Below are 18483 nucleotides of genomic sequence, written 5' to 3' on the forward strand. Positions count from 1 at the left end.
GTGTAGTGGAGGTGATAGTGGGTTAGGTGAAGTGGAGTGTGTAGTGGAGTAGGTGAAGGTAAAGATGGGAAATTCTAACAGCCCCCCGCAAACTCAAGGAGGAGAGACTAACCAACTTGAGTTTGGAGAGAGTAACAAAACAAGAAAATACATAAAAATAAAAAAGGATAGGAGACACTGTATGGTCGTGTCAGACCGTTGGTGAAGACACTGTATGGGGTGTCATAACGTTGTAGAGGACACTGTATGGGGGTGTCATAACTTTGTAGAGGACACTGTATGGGGGTGTCATTTCGGACCGTGGTAGAAGACAGTTTATGGGGTCATGTCGGACCGTTGTAGAAGACAGTTTATGGGGTCATGTCGGACCGTTGTAGAAGACAGTTTATGGGGTCATGTCGGACCGTTGTAGAAGACAATGTTGTGACAGTTTACGGAGTCTTGCTGGACCCTTGTAGAAACTAACCGGAATCAATGTCGGGACAGTTTACAGAGTCTTGTCGGACCCTTGTAGAAACTAACCGGAATCTATGTCGGGACAGTTTACAGAGTCTTGTCGGACCCATAAAGGAGCTAACCGGAATCAATGTCGGGACAGTTTACAGAGTCTTGTCGGACCCCTGAAAAAGTTGCACCCTCAAAAGGTGTGCCCAAAGTTGTCAAAAAAGCGTGCCATCAAAAGGCGTGCCCAATTCATCAAAAGGTGTGCCATCAAAAGGCGTGTCCATTTTATCAAAAGATGTGCCATGAAAAGGCGTGCCAGTGTGTCGGGCGGCAAGAGGCGCGCGATGCGCGTGGCTGCCTCGGCTATTTAACCATGACAGAGCCTGAGGCCGAGGCAGAAGCAAAAAAACTGCGAAATCCTCTGTAAAACTCTTCGTTGTGCTGAGAGAGAGAGGCTGTAACACTGTTGTGCTGAGAGAGAAACTCTGTAATACGCTGTAACACTCTGTTGCCTAGAAAAATGGCCTCGTCTTCCCGGAGTCTGCTCACCCTCTTTCCCGACCTCAACGAGTCAACAAGAGAGAGAACTGGAGCGGTGGCACTGGAACATCAACCGAGTGCCCCGGAGTTTACTCCGCTGAACTTTCCGATGCGGTCTGTGGAGCAAAGAATGGCAGTGCTGTCGGATGTGGAGGCCAATCAGTATACTTTGAAGGCATGTGTGGAAAGCATGACGGCGGTCACAAATTTGTCGAACCGGCTGCAGAGTAGGACAAATGAGGTGCAGCATTTAAACTCCCAGCTGGCTCTGCTCCAATGCATGTATAAGGATGCGCGAGCAGAGATAAGCGTGCTAAGGGCAGAAAACAAGGAGCTGAAGCGGAAGGCCACCGTGATGTTCCGATTTGGAGGTCCTCCATATGCTGCAGTGGAGGAGTATGGGGGAGTGAACGTGCTCAGTGGACAAGGAAACACGGAGACCGGACTGGCACGGGACACCCAAGATAAAAGTAAGAAGAAGAGACCTGCAGTAGAATAGAGAAGGAAAAAGAAAAATCCCACTGTGGGTGTGGTTGTTTTGTATTTTTGTTTTTTTGTTTTTTTGTTTTTTTGTTTTTTTGTGTGTAAAATGATGATCGGGGTGAGGCCCGATATGAATAAAATGAGTTTGCAGTTCGTCTTCTTCCTCCGTGTTTGTTGTTGTTGTTGTTGTTGTTGTTGTTTTTTTTTTTTTTTTTTTTATAATAAAATAAATAAATAAATAAAGAAAATAAAAGAAAAGAAAGAAAGTGGAGCAACGGGTGAGGTGCAAAATGTTTTGTGAGTGGAGAATAAAGAAAAGAAAAGAAAGGGATGATGTGCTATTGCTAGTGCTGGTGGTGCTATTTTCAAGCCCCGTGATGATAAAGTGTAATAACAGAGCATCTTCCCCTTTTGGGTTATATGCTCAAGTAGCTTAGAGGCTGCCTCGTCTTTTTTTTTTTTTTAATAAATAAATAAAATAAAATAAAATAAAATAAAATAAAATAAAGAAATGGGGGCAACGTGGGTGAGAGAAAAAGTAAAGGGGGAGAGAGAAAATATGTTCTCCGAATTGAGAGAGAGAGAATGGCTGTAAAGTGTTTGGTGACAGCTTGTTCATGAAAGCTGATGCTGATCTGTAAAAGCTCGCGTCAAAGAGCAGAACAAATTTTTCAACATTTCTGGCCATAGTTTGAATGGCAACTTCCAGAGTGAACACCAGTAAACGAGTAAACATTTTTTTTTTGAGAATGAAACTTCTGGTAGTCTTGCTTAATGCGGAATACCATGACAGGTCTGGATTCTTCGTCGTGACCGGCGACATAGGCCACCCCTTCCGCGATTCTAAAGAGCTGTGAAGAAGATCGAGTGCGAGGACTTGAGAGCAAAGCCGTTGAGCAAGACAAGGATCCGCCGATCGGTAGGGTTTTCGGGAGAGAAGGAAAGGCAAGATCGAAGAAGACGGTGATGAGAAGCGGTTGCCGGAGGAGTTTGAGGAGAGAATGAAGAACAAGGGACTAATCATAAGAGGTTGGGCACCTCAAGTTTTGATTCTTGATCATGAATCGATTGGGGGTTTTGTGACTCACTGCGGGTGGAATTCGATCCTGGAAGGTGTTTGTGCCGGTGTCCCAATGGTGACTTGGCCACGATTTGCGAAGCAATTCTATAATGAGAAGTTGGTGACTGAGGTTTTGAGAATTGGGGTTGGGGTTGGTGCTCGGTAATGGCAGATTGGAGCAGGAAGTGATTGTATCAAGGGAGAAACAATAGCAAAAGCAGTGAAGCGGGTTATGGAGGCTGGAAAACACAACAAGAGTGAAGGTATGTGCACCCAATCTCCAGCGGGCAGTGAAGGCAAGGTTGCCGACCGACTGCCCGCCGGTGAGAAAGAAATATAGGTCTAAAACTTAATGCTCTGATACCATGTAAAAATTTATGTATTTATTGATTGATTGATAGATACATGATGATTGATTAATTACAATTCCTATACAATCTATATATAGAAGAAAATGTGGTAGTAGGTGTAGTGGAGGTGATAGTGGGTTAGGTGAAGTGGAGTGTGTAGTGGAGTAGGTGAAGGTAAAGATGGGAAATTCTAACACTGTTCTATCTAAAATACTTATACATAAAAAAAGAAATTAGAAGCTTATATTAATACTCTGTTCTTTGCTTGAGGTGTTCATTTATGCAACATCAGCTTTCTCCGCTCTTTGTGCTGTGTGTTTTTTTTTCAATAGTAAATTAAAATACAATTAGCCCCACAAATATGATATAATTACACTAAGCTCTCCTAAGAAATAAATTTTCATAAATACTGACTCTTACATCAATCATATTGTTAATATTATGCATGAAAAACTATGTAAAAAATAAATAAATATTATGCATGAAAAATTATGCTTCATCTCCTTTATAGTAAAAAGTAAAATTTGATTATGCATATTCATTTCATGCACTGGTTACACTTGTTTTACTCTTACTAAAAGAGACGTTTGTATAATTATGTTAAGTATGTAGGGCTTATTATATATTTTTTAAACATTAGTGTACTTGTTCAGCAGGTAGTTCTATTTGCACTCCAAAAGTTTGGTTGGACAACTCAATACTTTGGACACCCCAATTTAAAATTTGAAATTTATTCTATTATTTTGAACACCCTAAATAATACTTATTATATCCTCAAAAATTCTAGAAAGATACCTAGTACATACCACAAATTAAATAGGCTTCCAAACATGGAAACACAAAACTAAATATTTATATATATTTTTTTCGGATAATGAACAAAATTGAATTTATTTAGAAAAAAGTTTATGAACATGTGTAATTTACATGGAGAATGTATGAGTGGTACAAGAACGTTGTCAGAAAATTTGAAGACTCACCGGAATAGTCAAAGCACACCGGAGGAATTCAATAATTCCTATAGAAATGTATAGAGGCTTTAGATTCTTCAATAGTAACAACTAAGAACACAACAAAAAAGAGATGATGGAGATGAGAGATTGGATGAAGAAGAAGACAAAGAGATTAGAGAGAGAATAATGGCATAACTCTCCCATAGATCTCCCACTTTCACTCGCAAGTAAGAAATCAAGTATGGAGATTAGTTCTCTCCAAGTGTAGTCTCTCAATTGTCCTTGTAATGCTATGGGTAAGTGTCTATTTGTAGGCAACTCAAGATCAAAGATTGAGCCCCATGTGCTTGCACATGGAAGCACATAGGGAAATATTCTCTCTAACAATTTTGTCCAAAGAAGTCATTCCTCCGAGGATGAAGAAAATCCCGCAGAGGTAAGACAAACTTCTCAGCGAATTCTTCTTTTTAGCCACACCTAACCAATGATCTCCAATTATCCCAAAGGGTTAGGGGTAGTCCCAGGGGACACCCTGCCATAGAAAGGTCAAGGCTAGTTCAAGAGAACGCTCTGTCACAAATATTGTCAAGTCTCATGGACCTTCTAGGTCATGCTACCTAGACCCGTGTATAGGCTAGTTTAACGGAAGAGTGAATTTATCTTCACTCATTGTAATCGGGATCGGGTCCTTTGTTTGGACTTTGCCACACTTATGGTTCTGGTGCGTCGATTTCGAAAAGTTTCGAAATTGCAAGTGTTTTGGGACTCATTAAGAGAGTGACTACTATATTGCGTTTGAATTCGTTTGAAGCTAAGTGTTTTAGATCTCTAAGTTTGCTTAGTAGTCTTTCGAGTCCGAGCTTAAGAGATCTCTAGGTTTGTGATTCTGAACCCTTTCGAGATTAAAGTGCTTACCTCAGAGGATGGATCTCCTTCAAGGGTTTCACCGGTTTAATTCCCTTAGATGCCCCTATGATGGTGACCTCCTCGAGTGGGCTTGTTGGGACTTCTTTGGGGTCATAAGCTTGTTGGGCCTTTCCGATTCATTTGGTTGACAATTTTTCAGGCCATTTCAATAGGATTCGCTTAGGTCCATTGGTTTTGGGCTTTCCATTTGGGCTCCAATTGGACCTACTTGGACTTGAGTTAACCCTTCTTACTGAGATATAATACTTGATAGTTTTTTCTCTTTTTTTTTTGGAACTGGAATATGAAGAAATTAGAAAATTAAATACTTGAACATACACAATTTGTTCGGATATTAAATACGAACAATGTCAAATAATTCGGAAACATAGTGTTGAATATATGAAATCTTTTTAGAAATAAGTTTTCAAATAAATATAATTTGTTTGGTATTGAATTTCTGAACAAATTTTGAAAATCCATCGACCAAAAACAATGAAGATGGACAAAAAAATCTACATTCTTTATAAAAAACAATTTGGAAATATCTTTTTCATTGTCCACTACTAGCCTTAATATGAAATAGAATGTAAGAATGATAGATTCAAAGGAAATAATGTTGAATATGAATGAAGATGTAAAGTGAAGAAAGTGAGAAGAAAAGAGAGAAGGAAAAATTGAAACTTTTTTCAATATCAAGTACTTTTTAATTATTTGGAATAGGGACATAATAATATAAAAAAAATCATTAAATTATAGCGTCTAACCAATCTTTTGAGGTGCAAATAGAGCCATCCTTATTTAGCACATCACAGGTTAAGTTCAATTCTATTCATTAGGATGAGGATAACTCTATTCACTGCTTGGGTTTTTGGTCCACAACCTAAATTGGAGTCTACTAATTTGGTTTTTAACTCTATTTGGTTTAAAATTTTCAAAAATAGTTTTATGAAATTCATATTTTTGTATTTTTAGTGATTTTTTTAGATATGTAAATCAATTTTTTTAATTTTTTTAAGATTAACTTAATCTTGATATACTTAAAAAATATAAAATTTATACAAAAATCTATAAAAAATTCACCAAATACAAAAATTTGTGTAAAATATTAAAAAAAATTCACCAAAAAAAAAAAAAAAAAACAAAAGATTCAATTTTTAGATAAAAAGTGATAACCAAACAAGGTATTTTTCATCTTTCTGTGATGCACTAGTGATACGTGTTACTCAAACAGTGCGTGTGGTGATTACATTTTGAAGCTAGTAATAGCTCTCACCTAATTACTTAGGACCCCATTTTGTTTATTTGTTTATGGAGTGCTCTACTAATAGCACCCCCAACAATTACTTTAGATCTCTCATTTTTTTAAACTTCTTTATTATTATAATTTTGTCATAACATAAATTATAAATTTATCACCATTTCTACCCTCCCAAAATTTAACCCTAACCCATCCACCCCCAGTCTAGCCGCTATTGCCACCACATTTACTCACCATCCACCAATGCACTACCACCCGTGCCACTTTTGGACTGTTCTCTGCCACTCTCCAAGTTTTGGTGACCCTTTTCAATGCATCTCCATGTTAGGATTAAGGCACACTAGAAATCAATCACACACATAAAAGACAAGAAATTTATGTGGTTCGGCAATAGCCTACGTCCACGGGAGAGATATCCACTATAGAATTTTTCTCGGAGGGAGTTTTACAACACTCACATCTCATTCTCTCTATAGCACTCTCACTCACAGATTACACTCTCTGTGTTTCCTTCTCTTTCTGATGAACTAACTCAGCTCACTTCTTCCCATTTTATACACAAACGAAAATGCCAAACTCAACCTCTGCTTGCCAACAACCAATTACCAAAGTTAATGGCAAGCCACCCTAGGTTTGAAAAACTTCAGCAAGTTTGTAGCCTCCATACTTGACTTCCATAGCCAAGTTCACATTGGTGTGGATACTCAACAGTTCTCCCCCTCCACACCCATGGGGAGTAGGATCCTTATTGGAAGTCCATCCCAGCAATGTCTCTGCATACTTCGAGTTTGTCTCTCGAGACCACCTTTGTAAGCATGTCAGCTAGATTCTTATCTGTGTGGATCTTGACCAGTTCTAATAACTGTTTTTCCATCACTTCGCGTATCCAATGATACCAAACATCGATGTGTTTTATGCGAGAATGGTACATAGAATTCTTGCTCAGGTCTATGGCACTCTGGCTATCACAATGTACCGTGAACTTTTCCTGCTTTAGTCCCAGTTCGTGGAGAAATCGCTTTAACCACAACATTTCTTTCCCAACTTCCGCTGCGGTAATATACTCTGCCTCGGTTGTGGATAAAGCAACACACTTCTGCAGCTTGGACTGCCAAGACACGGCTCCCCCTGCAAAAGTAAATAGAAGTCCTGATGTAGATTTCCTACCATCAAGATCGTCTGCCATATCTGAATGAGTATAGCCTTCCAGGACTGGTTTAGTTCCTCCAAAGCACAAACACATTTTACATATACCCTTAAGGTACCTCAGAATCCACTTGACTGCTTCCCAATGCTCTTTCCCTGGATTGGAAAGAAATCTGCTTACTACTCCAACAGCATGAGCAACATCTGGTCGGATGGACACCATTGCATACATCAAACTCCCTACTGCAGATGAGTAGGGAATTGCCTCTATCTCTTTTCTTTCATTTATAGATGAGGGACAAGAACTCTTGCTCAGCTTGAAATGGTTAGCCAGCGGAGTATTGACTGGCTTGGTATCTTTCATGTTAAACCTTTTAATCACTCGTTCAACATATTTTTCCCGTGACAGTCATATCTTCTTGGCTTTCATGTCACGAACAATCTTCATGCCCAAAATCTGCTGTGCTGGGCCTAAATTCTTCATGTCAAAATACTGCGACAAGTCCTTTTTCAACTTGTTGATCATAACAGTATTCTGCCCAATGATCAGCATATCATCGACATACAACAGTAGGATGATGAAGTTTCCATCTGAAAACCTTCGAAAATATACACACTGGTCTGCTACCGTTCTTGTGTACTCGTGATCCACCATGAATGAATCAAACTTCCTGTACCATTGTCTTGGTGCCTGCTTCAGGCCACAGTGACTTTTCTTTAGTTTGCAGACTAAATTATGTTTTCCTTTAACTTCAAATCCTTCTGGTTGCTCCATATAGATTTCTTCCTCCAAATCACCGTGGAGAAAGGTAGTCTCGACATCCATCTGTTTTACCTCTAGATTCAAGCAAGCTGCTAATCCCAGAGCTACTCGAATGGAAGTCATCTTCACAACTGGAGAGAAGATCTCATCAAAATCAATTCTTTTTTTTCTGTCGAAAACCTTTGACCACTAAGCGAGCTTTATGCTGCAATAGTTTACCGTTGCCATCTTTCTTCAACTTATACACCCATTTGTTCTTCAAGGTTCTGTTACCTCTTGGAAGTGGAACAAGTTCATAAGTGTGGTTCTTCTGCAAAGAACTCATCTCCTCTTTCATGGCTTGCATCCAATAGTCTTTCTTCGTATGACTCTTTGCTTCCGTAAAACTCTCGGGCTCCCCCTCATCAGTAATCAGAATATGCTGAGAAGCGGGATATTTGGTTGATGGCATGACAGCTCTTCCAGATCTCCGCAACTGAGGCCCAGTTGCCTCTGATTGAGGGGGTTGCTCCCCTTGCTCAACACCCTCTTCATCCGGGTCTTCATCTCTTTCCTCCTGATCTTCAATTTTTGGCATAGGATCTTGCAACTCTGGCACTTCTTGTTGCACATCATTACATCTAGCATTTTGTGATGGCTCGGGAGATGGGAACAAGTCTGGAGTGATGACATCTCTAAACTTTGTAGACTTCTCAAAATCTGCTACTATTTGGTTTTCTTGGAACACAACATCTTTGCTCTCGAACATCTTCTTGTTCACCGGGTCCCACAATTTGTACCCAAATGTTGCATCTGAATAGCCCACAAATATACATGGAGTGGACTTGTCATCAAGCTTCTGTCTATTTTCTTTGGAGATGTGTGCGAACGCCTTACACCCAAAGACTCTCAAGTGAGAATATGATACCTTTCTTCTAGACCAGACTTCCCCAGGTATCGCAAAATTCAATAGGACTGAAGGCGGCCTGTTGTTGAGATAACAGGTTGTACGGGCGGCTTTATTCCAGAATGACTTTGGCAACTTTGCCATTCTGAGCATACATCTGACTCTTTCAACAATAGTGCGGTTCATCCTCTCTGCCACACCATTGTGTTGTGGGGTATCGGGAATTGTTGTCTCGTGCTGGATACCTCTGCTAGCACAATATGCTTCAAAAGCATTGGAAGTGTATTCGCCACCATTGTCTGTGCGAAGACATTTCAACATCTTCCTGGTTTCTCTTTCCACCATTGCATAGAACTCCTGAAAGTGCAGGAATACCCCATCCTTCGTCTTCAGGAAATACGTCCACAACTTCCTTGATGCATCATCAATGAAAGTCAGAAAATACTTGCGGCCGCCAAGTGACTCCACTTCGATTGGGCCACTAACATCCGAGTATACCATACTAAGCACTTCTGTTTTTCTCTTGCTCATTGAACTAAATGATACTCGATGCTGTTTGCCATAAAGGCAATGATCACATGCCTTTAGGGCACTCCCTTTCGATAAGGGTATCTTGGATTGCTTTGCCAACAGATGCAATCCCCTTCTCACTCATGTGAGCTAGTCTTCTGTGCCATAAGTCTGGTGACTCCTTGTCTTCTGCTGCATTAAGACTTTCCAAACAGATCTTCGTTTGAGTCTTGTACAGTGTTGAAGACATCTCTCACTACAACAAATTTGGGATTTAAAGACGAAACAAATTTGTCCCAAAATATATATATTTCGTCACCCAAACTAATTACGACGAAAATTTTTCGTCACCCGTTTTGTCGCCAAAGCCTCGTCGCTAAAGGGTCGTAGAGACGAAAAAACAATTTCGTCATTGAAAATGATAAATTTGTGACGAATTTTTTTGTCTCCAATACGCTCTGTTGGGAACATACTTGCAAGTAATTAGCGACAAAATATTTTGTCATTAAAGGAAGAAATTAGAGACAAAAGTATTTCGTCATAACTACAAGAAATAGAGACGAAATAATTTTGTCACGCTTAATATAAACGAAGACGAAATTTTTTTGTCAAAGAAGCTACCAATAGAGATAAAAACCAATTCATCATTAAAAATGATAAATTTGTGATCAATTTTTTTGTCTCTAATACACTCTGTTGGAAACATACTTGTAAGTAATTAGCGACAAAATATTTTGTCATTAAAGGAAGAAATTAGAGACAAAAATATTTTGTCATAAATATAAGAAATAAAGACGAAATAATTTTGTCACGTTTAATATAAACGAAGACAAAAAAATTTTGTCAAAGAAGCTACCAATAGAGACAAAAACAAATTCATCATTAAAAATGATAAATTTGTGACGAATTTTTTTGTCTCAAATACACTCTGTTGGGAACATACTTGTAAGTAATTAGCGACAAAATATTTTGTCATTAAAAGAGAAATTAGATACACAATTATTTTGTCATAAATATAAGAAATGGTGACAAAATAATTTTGTCACGTTTAATATAAACGAAGACGAAATTTTTTTGTCAAAGAAGCTACAAATAGAGACAAAAACAAATTCATCATTAAAAATGATAAAATAATGTCAAAAAAAATTCGTCACACATTGAGGATAATAGTGACAAAATGTGACAATATTTTTTGTCACGACAAATGCATTTAGTGACGAAATAAAAAATTCATGACAAAATTAATCATCCACCTAAGCGAAATAAGAGACAAAAGAACCTTCTTTAGGGATGGAAAATTTTGTCAATAATTTCATAATATTTTTTTCCATATTATATACCTATTTTATCAAAATCTAAATTTTAGTTCAACAAATATAACCCTGTTCATGTTGAAACCTGTTGAATATAACAATTCCATCACAACTTAACCTAACCTGTTATCAACACATTTACGAATTAACAAAATGAAAATATCCATTCATCATCACAAATAATTTCATCCTAATACAATAAAATAGTGAAATATCCACAAAATATCCAAAAGTTATAACTTGTTCAATTTTACCAAAAATCCAACAATAACTAGTGCAACTCCACAAAGTATGTGTATCCTTATCAAACAAAAATGAACATGCAAGCAAATTAGATCATTGTTGCACGTCAAAAATGCCACCCCAATCCAATCTGCAAAAAAATAAATTAAAAGCTTTATTAATTAATTAATTATACAAAAGATTAAAAACATTAGTAACTCATCAATTTACAATTAGATCAATTATACAATTTACCCCTCTAACAGACTTTTTTTTCGAGATTATGAGAACAAAAAATTAATTTTAAGGCTAATTCACAAATGGTGCATCCCATTAATGTGCCGTAAGTTCATATAACTTATATTGGTCCATTTAATTCTTAAAGTGCAAGGATACGTACCAGTTTTTCTACTCTAACAGGGATTGACCTAGAACCACACCTGTGTTTTGTATACATCCTTTCTCTGTTCGCGATGTTACCCTTTAATTGCTCCTATAAGAAAGAATGACCAATATAATAATGAAATGTATCATTAGTAAGACAAATATGTTAGCTTTTGATTGTTCCTGTAAGGAAGAATGAACCAATATAACAATGAAATGTATCACTAGTAAAACAAATTTAATGCTTGATAATAAAGAATTGCATTGTTCATATCTATCCTTTTCCTATATATCATTTCAACTTAAAAGATGTTTCAAATTATTCACTAGTTTCATTCAATTCTTTGAAATATAGATTAGAGGACTTGTTGAGATTTCATTATAAGATGATTTTTCTGGGTGAAAAAAGAAAAATGAGTAATTTACACCGTTCACAATTAGGGGGCATATAAGCATGGGCCAGATAGATTGTGAAAAAATCCATTTACATTTCACAAGATATGGAACAATTACTGATACCAAACTCATATCCCTTTCTTTCTTCCACAACTATATCAAATCTAAAGTTCTGTCTTAATACCCTATATTAGTTACTCAGCTAGTTGCTTACCATTATCATGAAACTTCAGACCAAACTCAAGAACAAACAGAAAATACAATCATGGAAACTGAAATCTTAGTTCTTTATTCTATGATGTGAAAGATGCATTTTAAGGAATCATAAATTAATCTCCTATTATGTGAGTCTTCCAATCCATGTTTAATAGTTTCCCTTTCTCATTTTGCCACTTATTTGGTTTTTATTATGTTTCACTTACATGCTTAGAGGATAAGGAAAAAAGAACACATGGAATTTCACAGCAAATTGATTGTGTTCTTTCTAATTTTTTTGAAATCTCTCCCTATTCTAATCAAATTTTATCTAAGTTACAAGCAAAAGAATATGAAGTTGCTACAATTCATCCAAATTAATAGCTCTCTGTTGATCTTCTACCTCAATGCTTTCTGAGAGGCCTCATCACAAAATATACACAAAAGTAAAATGACACTACTACAAAAACATATAAAAATCACACTTTTTTTGTGTGATGTATGTTATTTAATCACACCTTTTAGTTTTGTTAAAGTGTGATCTTTGGGAGTGTGATTAAAAGGGGTCATTTTTAATCACATATTTTAAGTGTGATTAATAACATTTAGATCACACCTTTTAAGTATGATTAAAAATATTTAGATCACATATTTTAAGTGTGATTAAAAATATTTAGATCATAACTTTTAAGTGTGATTAAAAATATTTAGATCACACATTTTAAGTGTGATTAATAACATTTAGATCACACCTTTTAAGTGTGATTAAAAATATTTAGATCGCATCTTTTAAGTGTGATTAATAATATTTAGATCACACATTTTAAATGAGATTAATAACATTTAGATCATACATTTTAAGTGTGATTAAAAATATTTAGATCACATCTTTTACAGATTTTAAGTGTGATTAATATCTAATAAAACATGTGATTAATAATCAGATAAGATCACACGTTATATGTATTTGAAGAATGTAATGCGCACTATATACTATATTTTGAATCACAACCATATATTGAATGGAATAACGTCATATATTTCATAAATGAAAGTTAAATGTTTAAAAGTATATACAAAGGAATTAATAAAAAGTTTTTAACTGTGCTTACATATATTAAAAAATAAAAAAACTTGAAAAAATGAAATTGTTGAATTCTTTGACCATATTTTGCATTTCTCCAAGAAATTTCTGACTTGAAAAATAAAAACACAAATTAATTCAGAAACCACTAGAAGCATATGAATAAACTTAATATTTTTTGTAGAGATTGTTCTTGTCTTACAAAAGACAAAATCGAACATTTTCTCATCACACTGACTCGTCATCTACTGCATCAATAGAAAATGAATAACAACTTTGATTATTATTAGTATAAAATGTTTGGATTACCATATATAAATATGACATATACATAGAATCAATAAATCCAAAATGAAAATCTTCAATGTATGAGCAGATATTTTAAAGTCATAAAACCAAATATACATAGAATCAACAAATCTAAAATGAAATCTTGAAGTGATTATATATTCCTTACCAACTAAAGAAATTGTTGATTAGCAATTTAAATAACGGAAGTTATATCATACTTACATTGGATTTCAACTCATATTCTTTAGTACGAAATTAATCCATTCAACTCGCACTTCATCAAGTTCGGTTTCCGTGTAAGTCTTTTTTTCATTGAATTGCAAGAGGTTATTTACAAACAATTAGATAATATGAAGAAGATGTACAAGTATCATGAATATAATAGTAATAAAAGTATAGAATTTATCTCACATTTTGTTTTCCAGCTGTTTTATTGTCACTTTGATCAGAGTAGGGGACATACTGCTGAGTTTGGTGATCATAAGAATACCAAACCCCATGACGAAGAAGTGTATATACATATAACATGATGGCAGTGTATATACATATAACGAAGAAGTGAACATCCAAAATTGCCACACTAACATATTTAGTATAGAATAGACCATTATACATTTATAATAAAAATGAAACAATACATGCCTACCTGTTGAGCAAATGCTGTTGCCTCAATTGCGGCAGCCGCAAGACTGCTTGACTGAGAAGATCCTGATGGCCCTGATCCCGGTCCAAGAATGCTTTTTGCATATGGTACTCACAGAATCAGTCCGTTCTTTTCTAGAGTTGCCCCGTTTGTTGCTCCAAGAGCTTTGGTAGCATCCTCAACCTGGAGAACAAGAAAACACATAAAAACCATAGTTTGAGCATGAATATCAATATGTTTCAACAAACAATAACATGATAAAAAAATATTTATATTTATAAAAACCTAACTTTTATTAAGAGTGGAAAAAAATACGACAAAAATAAAAAGCACAAAGACTGAGATGACCACAATGCCTTTATAATTGCAGTTTGCATCTTACATAGTTTTTAAAGTGAGCCCCGTTGCAACTCATAAATCAGCTAAGCAGTCCCATTTGTCTAATCAAAATCAAATCAGCGTGACAAAATCAAGTGACATTTTGAGAGCAAAAATGAAATATCATATAGTCTTTATGCTGGGTCATTGTGGTAGACTTGGTAACTAGAAAATTTCTGAAGCCCATTCAGGTGATAGTCAACAAACATGGAAATAAAAATTAGAATTAAGTTAAATAAACAAATTAATGCTAACAGCAAGCACCCAATTGAGCAAACCATAATAAGAGTAAAACCTGATCTTTTAAGTTTAAATAGTTGATGGTATATCACACAGAAAAGACACTAACATCTATGAAATGAAACCCAATCCACTGAAATTTAGCAAAGAAATACATATTTGAGGAAAATTAATCAATACAGAACATGCCTAATTTCAGAAAGAAACCAATAATAAGAAAAGAATCCAAACTGATAGGTTGATTAACATGAAACCCAAGAAAGAAATAAATTAATCATAGAATAGAAAATTACACATGAAGGTTTTGAGATTAGAATGGACCTCGAGAAGGAAAGTACTGAGACATCGGAGAGTACATTCTCTTAGGGCTTGGTCTTGAAGTTCGATGATGACTTGAGGAATTGCCATAGCTCTCTTCGACATCCAGCGCACTTTGTGCTTCTTTCGTCCACTTTTTTGAACTTTAGCAATTGAAAAATCTGTGATAATCAAAGAACACGTCATGGTAATGAATCAATAAGAATTGAGAGAGAGAGAGAGAGAGAGATCTCTTGGAGTTTTAAAGGAGGTGAAGAGTTCGTTCCTCTCATGGCTCGTCTTGAAGGCCGTCGTAAATGTCTTCATCATCTGAAACAAATTGAGACGGAGAGAGAGAGAGAGAGAGAGAGACGTAAGAAGAGATTAGGGATTTTGAGATTGGGGATTTTAGTTCAAGAGATTGGGGATTTTGGGTTTGGGTTTGGGGTGGGGGGAAACCCGAGCTGGAATGGAAAAGAAGGGGGGGAGAGATTAGGGATTTTTGAGATTGGGGATTTTGGATTTGGGTTGGGGGGAACCCGAGCGGGAATAGAAAAGGAATAGAGACATATAGAAAAATAGAGAGAAACAAGATATGAGCAAGAGATAGACAGAGAGAGAGAAATAGAGCGAAAAGAGATGATCGAGAGAAAGACATAGAAAAAGAGAGACGAAGAGAGAAAAAAGATGGGCGAGAGAGACAGAGAGAGAGAAATAGAGAGAAGATAAATGAGCGAGAGAGAAGAGAGATAGAGAGATGAGAGAGATAGATAGAAGAGAGATGAGCGACAGACAAAGAGAGAAAAAGAAAGAGACAGAGACAAAGACTGACAGACAGAGAAGAGTGATAAGTGAGAGAGAGAAGAGAGGTAATATTTTGTGGTAGAGGAGAGAAAGCGGCAGTAGTGGTGAAGGTGGTGGATAAGAGACGATGGTGGTGGTGGTGATGGCGAAGGAGATTAGTGGTAAAGTTATGGTAGTGGTAGAGTAGATGGAGTGGCGGTGGTGAAAGACAGGTAATGGTAGTAGTAGTAGTGGCAGTGGTGGTAGTGGAGTGGTAGCGATGGTAGTAGTAATGGTAGTCGCAGAGGTGAAATGGCGACCATGGTAGTAGTGGTGGTAGTGAAATGCGTTTACAGTAGTGGTGAAGGTGGTAGAGAAGATGAGTGGTGAGAGAAAGAGATGAGTGAGAGACACAGAGAGAGAGAGAGAGAGAGAGAGAGAGAGAGAGAAAAGAGATAGAGAGAAGAGAGATGGATGAGAGACACAGAGAAAAAGAGAGAGACAGATAGACAGAGAAGAGTGATGAGTGAGAGAGAGAAAGAGAAGAGTAACAGAGACACAGAGAGAAAGAGAGAGACGGACAGACAGAGAAGAGTGATGAGTTGTTCTGAACTCTTTGGGCCTCTGTATGCATCATTTTCTCCCATAATTTCACATCAAATACATACATATCTTCTATCTATCTATCTATCTATCTATCTATACTATTATAAAGGGAAGACATTTGTTGGTGTGGATGTCTCATTTTCTTGATTTTTCCAAAATACCCCTATAGCTACATGGGGGATTTACGTCATAAATTCAGGGTTTTTTTTTTTGTTTTTTTTTTCCCATTTCAAATCTATCAACTTTTGATTTTTTCAAATTATTTCAATTTTATATTTTCAATTCAATCAAACAGTTCGCAAGCTTATTTTTCTGAAACAATCTTATATATATCAATAGTTCTGTCGAGTTATAATACCCAGAAACATTACACGTTAGCCCAACATCGTAAGACACTGCTTCACAAATCGTAGAAACTAAAAGAGTGAGCTTTTTCTCAGTACTGCGGTTCTCACTGGTGGGACTCTGGCTCCTAATCACAGAAGCTAAAAGAGCGAGCTTTCTATGCTGAACTAAATCAATAATTAGATGCACTTTTAACCTAGAAAGCCATCATTTCCCAAACAATCGAGTAAAATTGGTAGAATCAAGCTGAATTTTAGATAAAATTACAAACATCTTTCAATGCAATAAACACACAGAGAGAGAGAGAGAGAGAGATTGGGCGTACACTGGAACTTGAGCTCTTCGGGATGAACAGAGATCAAGTGGCTGGTACCAGCCATGGCCACACCAGATCGATCTCAAAACAGTGAATCAAACCCTAGTGTACCCTGAAATGGACAATTAAAACGAAAAAATAAACAAACCCTAATAAGTCTGAAACTTAACATCGAGAGAGAGAAGAGAGAAGAGAAGGCAGAAGGTGACGAAAATTGAGGATCGAAGACATAAATGGAACGAACATGTGGTGTGGGTGAGGCGGAGAGGGGACCTGGAAGCGAGAACGACGAAGCTGCTCGGTCCACTTCTGTGTTCGACAATTCAGCCACGAATATCGGTTTCGATTCGAACTTTTTAGAGAGAGAGTGTGAGAGAGAGAGAGAGTACATCTCTATTCACGAGGAGTTCCTTCTTACTAATATATCTCTATTCTAATGTACGTGCGTATAGAGAGAGAGAGTGGACGTTTGTTGGTATTGGGCTTACGTGTTGGGTGGCAGAGAAGAGAGAGGTTCAATCAGAGAGACAAGGGTGACGGAGGGGTTGGTGGAGAAATTATATTTTGCCCCAGGGGCAAAGCTATATGGTGCTCCAAATCGAGTTTGATTGGTCAAAAGAATTCCATCATTTTTGTGTCTTCCTTTATTTGACAAATGGATAAGTGTTCAATCTTGTGTTGTGGTGCAATGAATGTTCCAAGCCCACTCAATACCTTCTCGGGTTGGTGCCAGGTGGATGGTGACACGTGGGATTCAAACGACGAATGATGACGTGCGGATTAAAAGCGATATATGTGATACGTGAACCACAACACTTTTACCGACACTTTGGGCGATGTGAAAAGTTTAATTAAAAATTACTTTTTACTTTAAATCATTTTAAGTTATATTCATCTTACTAGTCTAGAGTTTTTCAAAAAAAATTTATTTCCTTATCTTTCGTGTTTTTTATTTTTATTGAATTTTTTAAATATTTTAAATATTTAGACATACCTAACATACGTATACCTAAAAAGTAAAAAAAATTGTGAAAAAAAATCTTTTAAAAATTCACTAAATACCAAAAATATTAAAAAATATGAGAATTCAATACATTATTTATATTTTTATGTATTTATTTTAAAATATTTTTTCACAAATTTTTTACTTTTTAAATATATCTAGATAAAGTGCATCTAAAAAAGTAAAAAAAACGATTAAAATTTTAAAAAAATTCGCTAAAAACAAAAAAACATGAAAATAAAAAAACTCAATTTTAAATAAACTAAATAAAAAAAATTCAAACCAAACACACTGATTATTTTTTATATTTTTTATCTATCAAAAGATAAAAAAAAAAAAAATCAAAAAAAAATAAAAAATTAGTTTTTAATTAACTTCTCAAAACACTTTTTTAGGCCATTTCGTTTTATGAGTAAATTCTGCCTTTTCCATTTTAATATTTAAAATTTCACCCGTGCTATACACGAGATAATTATGGATATTTATATTTGTTTTTAAATTTTTTTAATATATAAATTATGTTTTTTAATTTTTTTTTTCTTATCACTAACCATAATGTATGGGAGAAATTGAAAAGGGTATTGCAGTAACTATACACGAATCGTATCTATAATTATTTGTATGAGGGAATTTTAAATGCTGATCAGGAGATTTTGACCATATCAATAATTGCAGCAATGTGGAA

The 18483-nt window shown here is 35.9% G+C and overlaps 1 protein-coding gene and 1 long non-coding RNA gene across 2 annotated transcripts; one reads left to right on the plus strand and one right to left on the minus strand.

The window, feature by feature from the left end:
• Nucleotides 1-2468: 2468 nt before the first annotated feature.
• Nucleotides 2469-4197, plus strand: LOC145793198 (scopoletin glucosyltransferase-like). The gene is made up of 3 exons (XM_082875954.1): nucleotides 2469-2657; nucleotides 2700-2790; nucleotides 4145-4197. The coding sequence occupies exons 1-3, from the start codon at nucleotides 2469-2471 to the stop codon at nucleotides 4195-4197; spliced, it is 333 nt and encodes a 110-aa protein (XP_082732080.1).
• Nucleotides 4198-11010: 6813 nt separating this feature from the next.
• Nucleotides 11011-17425, minus strand: LOC145792579 (uncharacterized). Its single transcript, XR_014331999.1, has 3 exons — nucleotides 17040-17425; nucleotides 16805-16907; nucleotides 11011-11330 (listed from the first exon to the last, which is right to left on the minus strand). It is a non-coding gene; the product is annotated as an uncharacterized LOC145792579 (long non-coding RNA).
• Between the last annotated feature and the right edge of the window lie 1058 nt (nucleotides 17426-18483).

This window comes from Camellia sinensis, chromosome 6 (assembly GCF_055761805.1).
Source record: "Camellia sinensis isolate YWXY chromosome 6, ASM5576180v1, whole genome shotgun sequence".
Taxonomy (NCBI): domain Eukaryota; kingdom Viridiplantae; phylum Streptophyta; class Magnoliopsida; order Ericales; family Theaceae; genus Camellia; species Camellia sinensis.

Bases quoted from the DNA above. Each gene is read 5' to 3' on its own strand.
- LOC145793198 (XM_082875954.1), top strand. From the start codon at position 2,469: ATGAAGAACAAGGGACTAATCATAAGAGGTTGGGCACCTCAAGTTTTG. The intron at 2,658-2,699 runs GTTTTGAGAATT...CGGTAATGGCAG, and splicing joins ATGAGAAGTTGGTGACTGAG to ATTGGAGCAGGAAGTGATTG. The intron at 2,791-4,144 runs GTATGTGCACCC...GTCTATTTGTAG, and splicing joins AAAACACAACAAGAGTGAAG to GCAACTCAAGATCAAAGATT.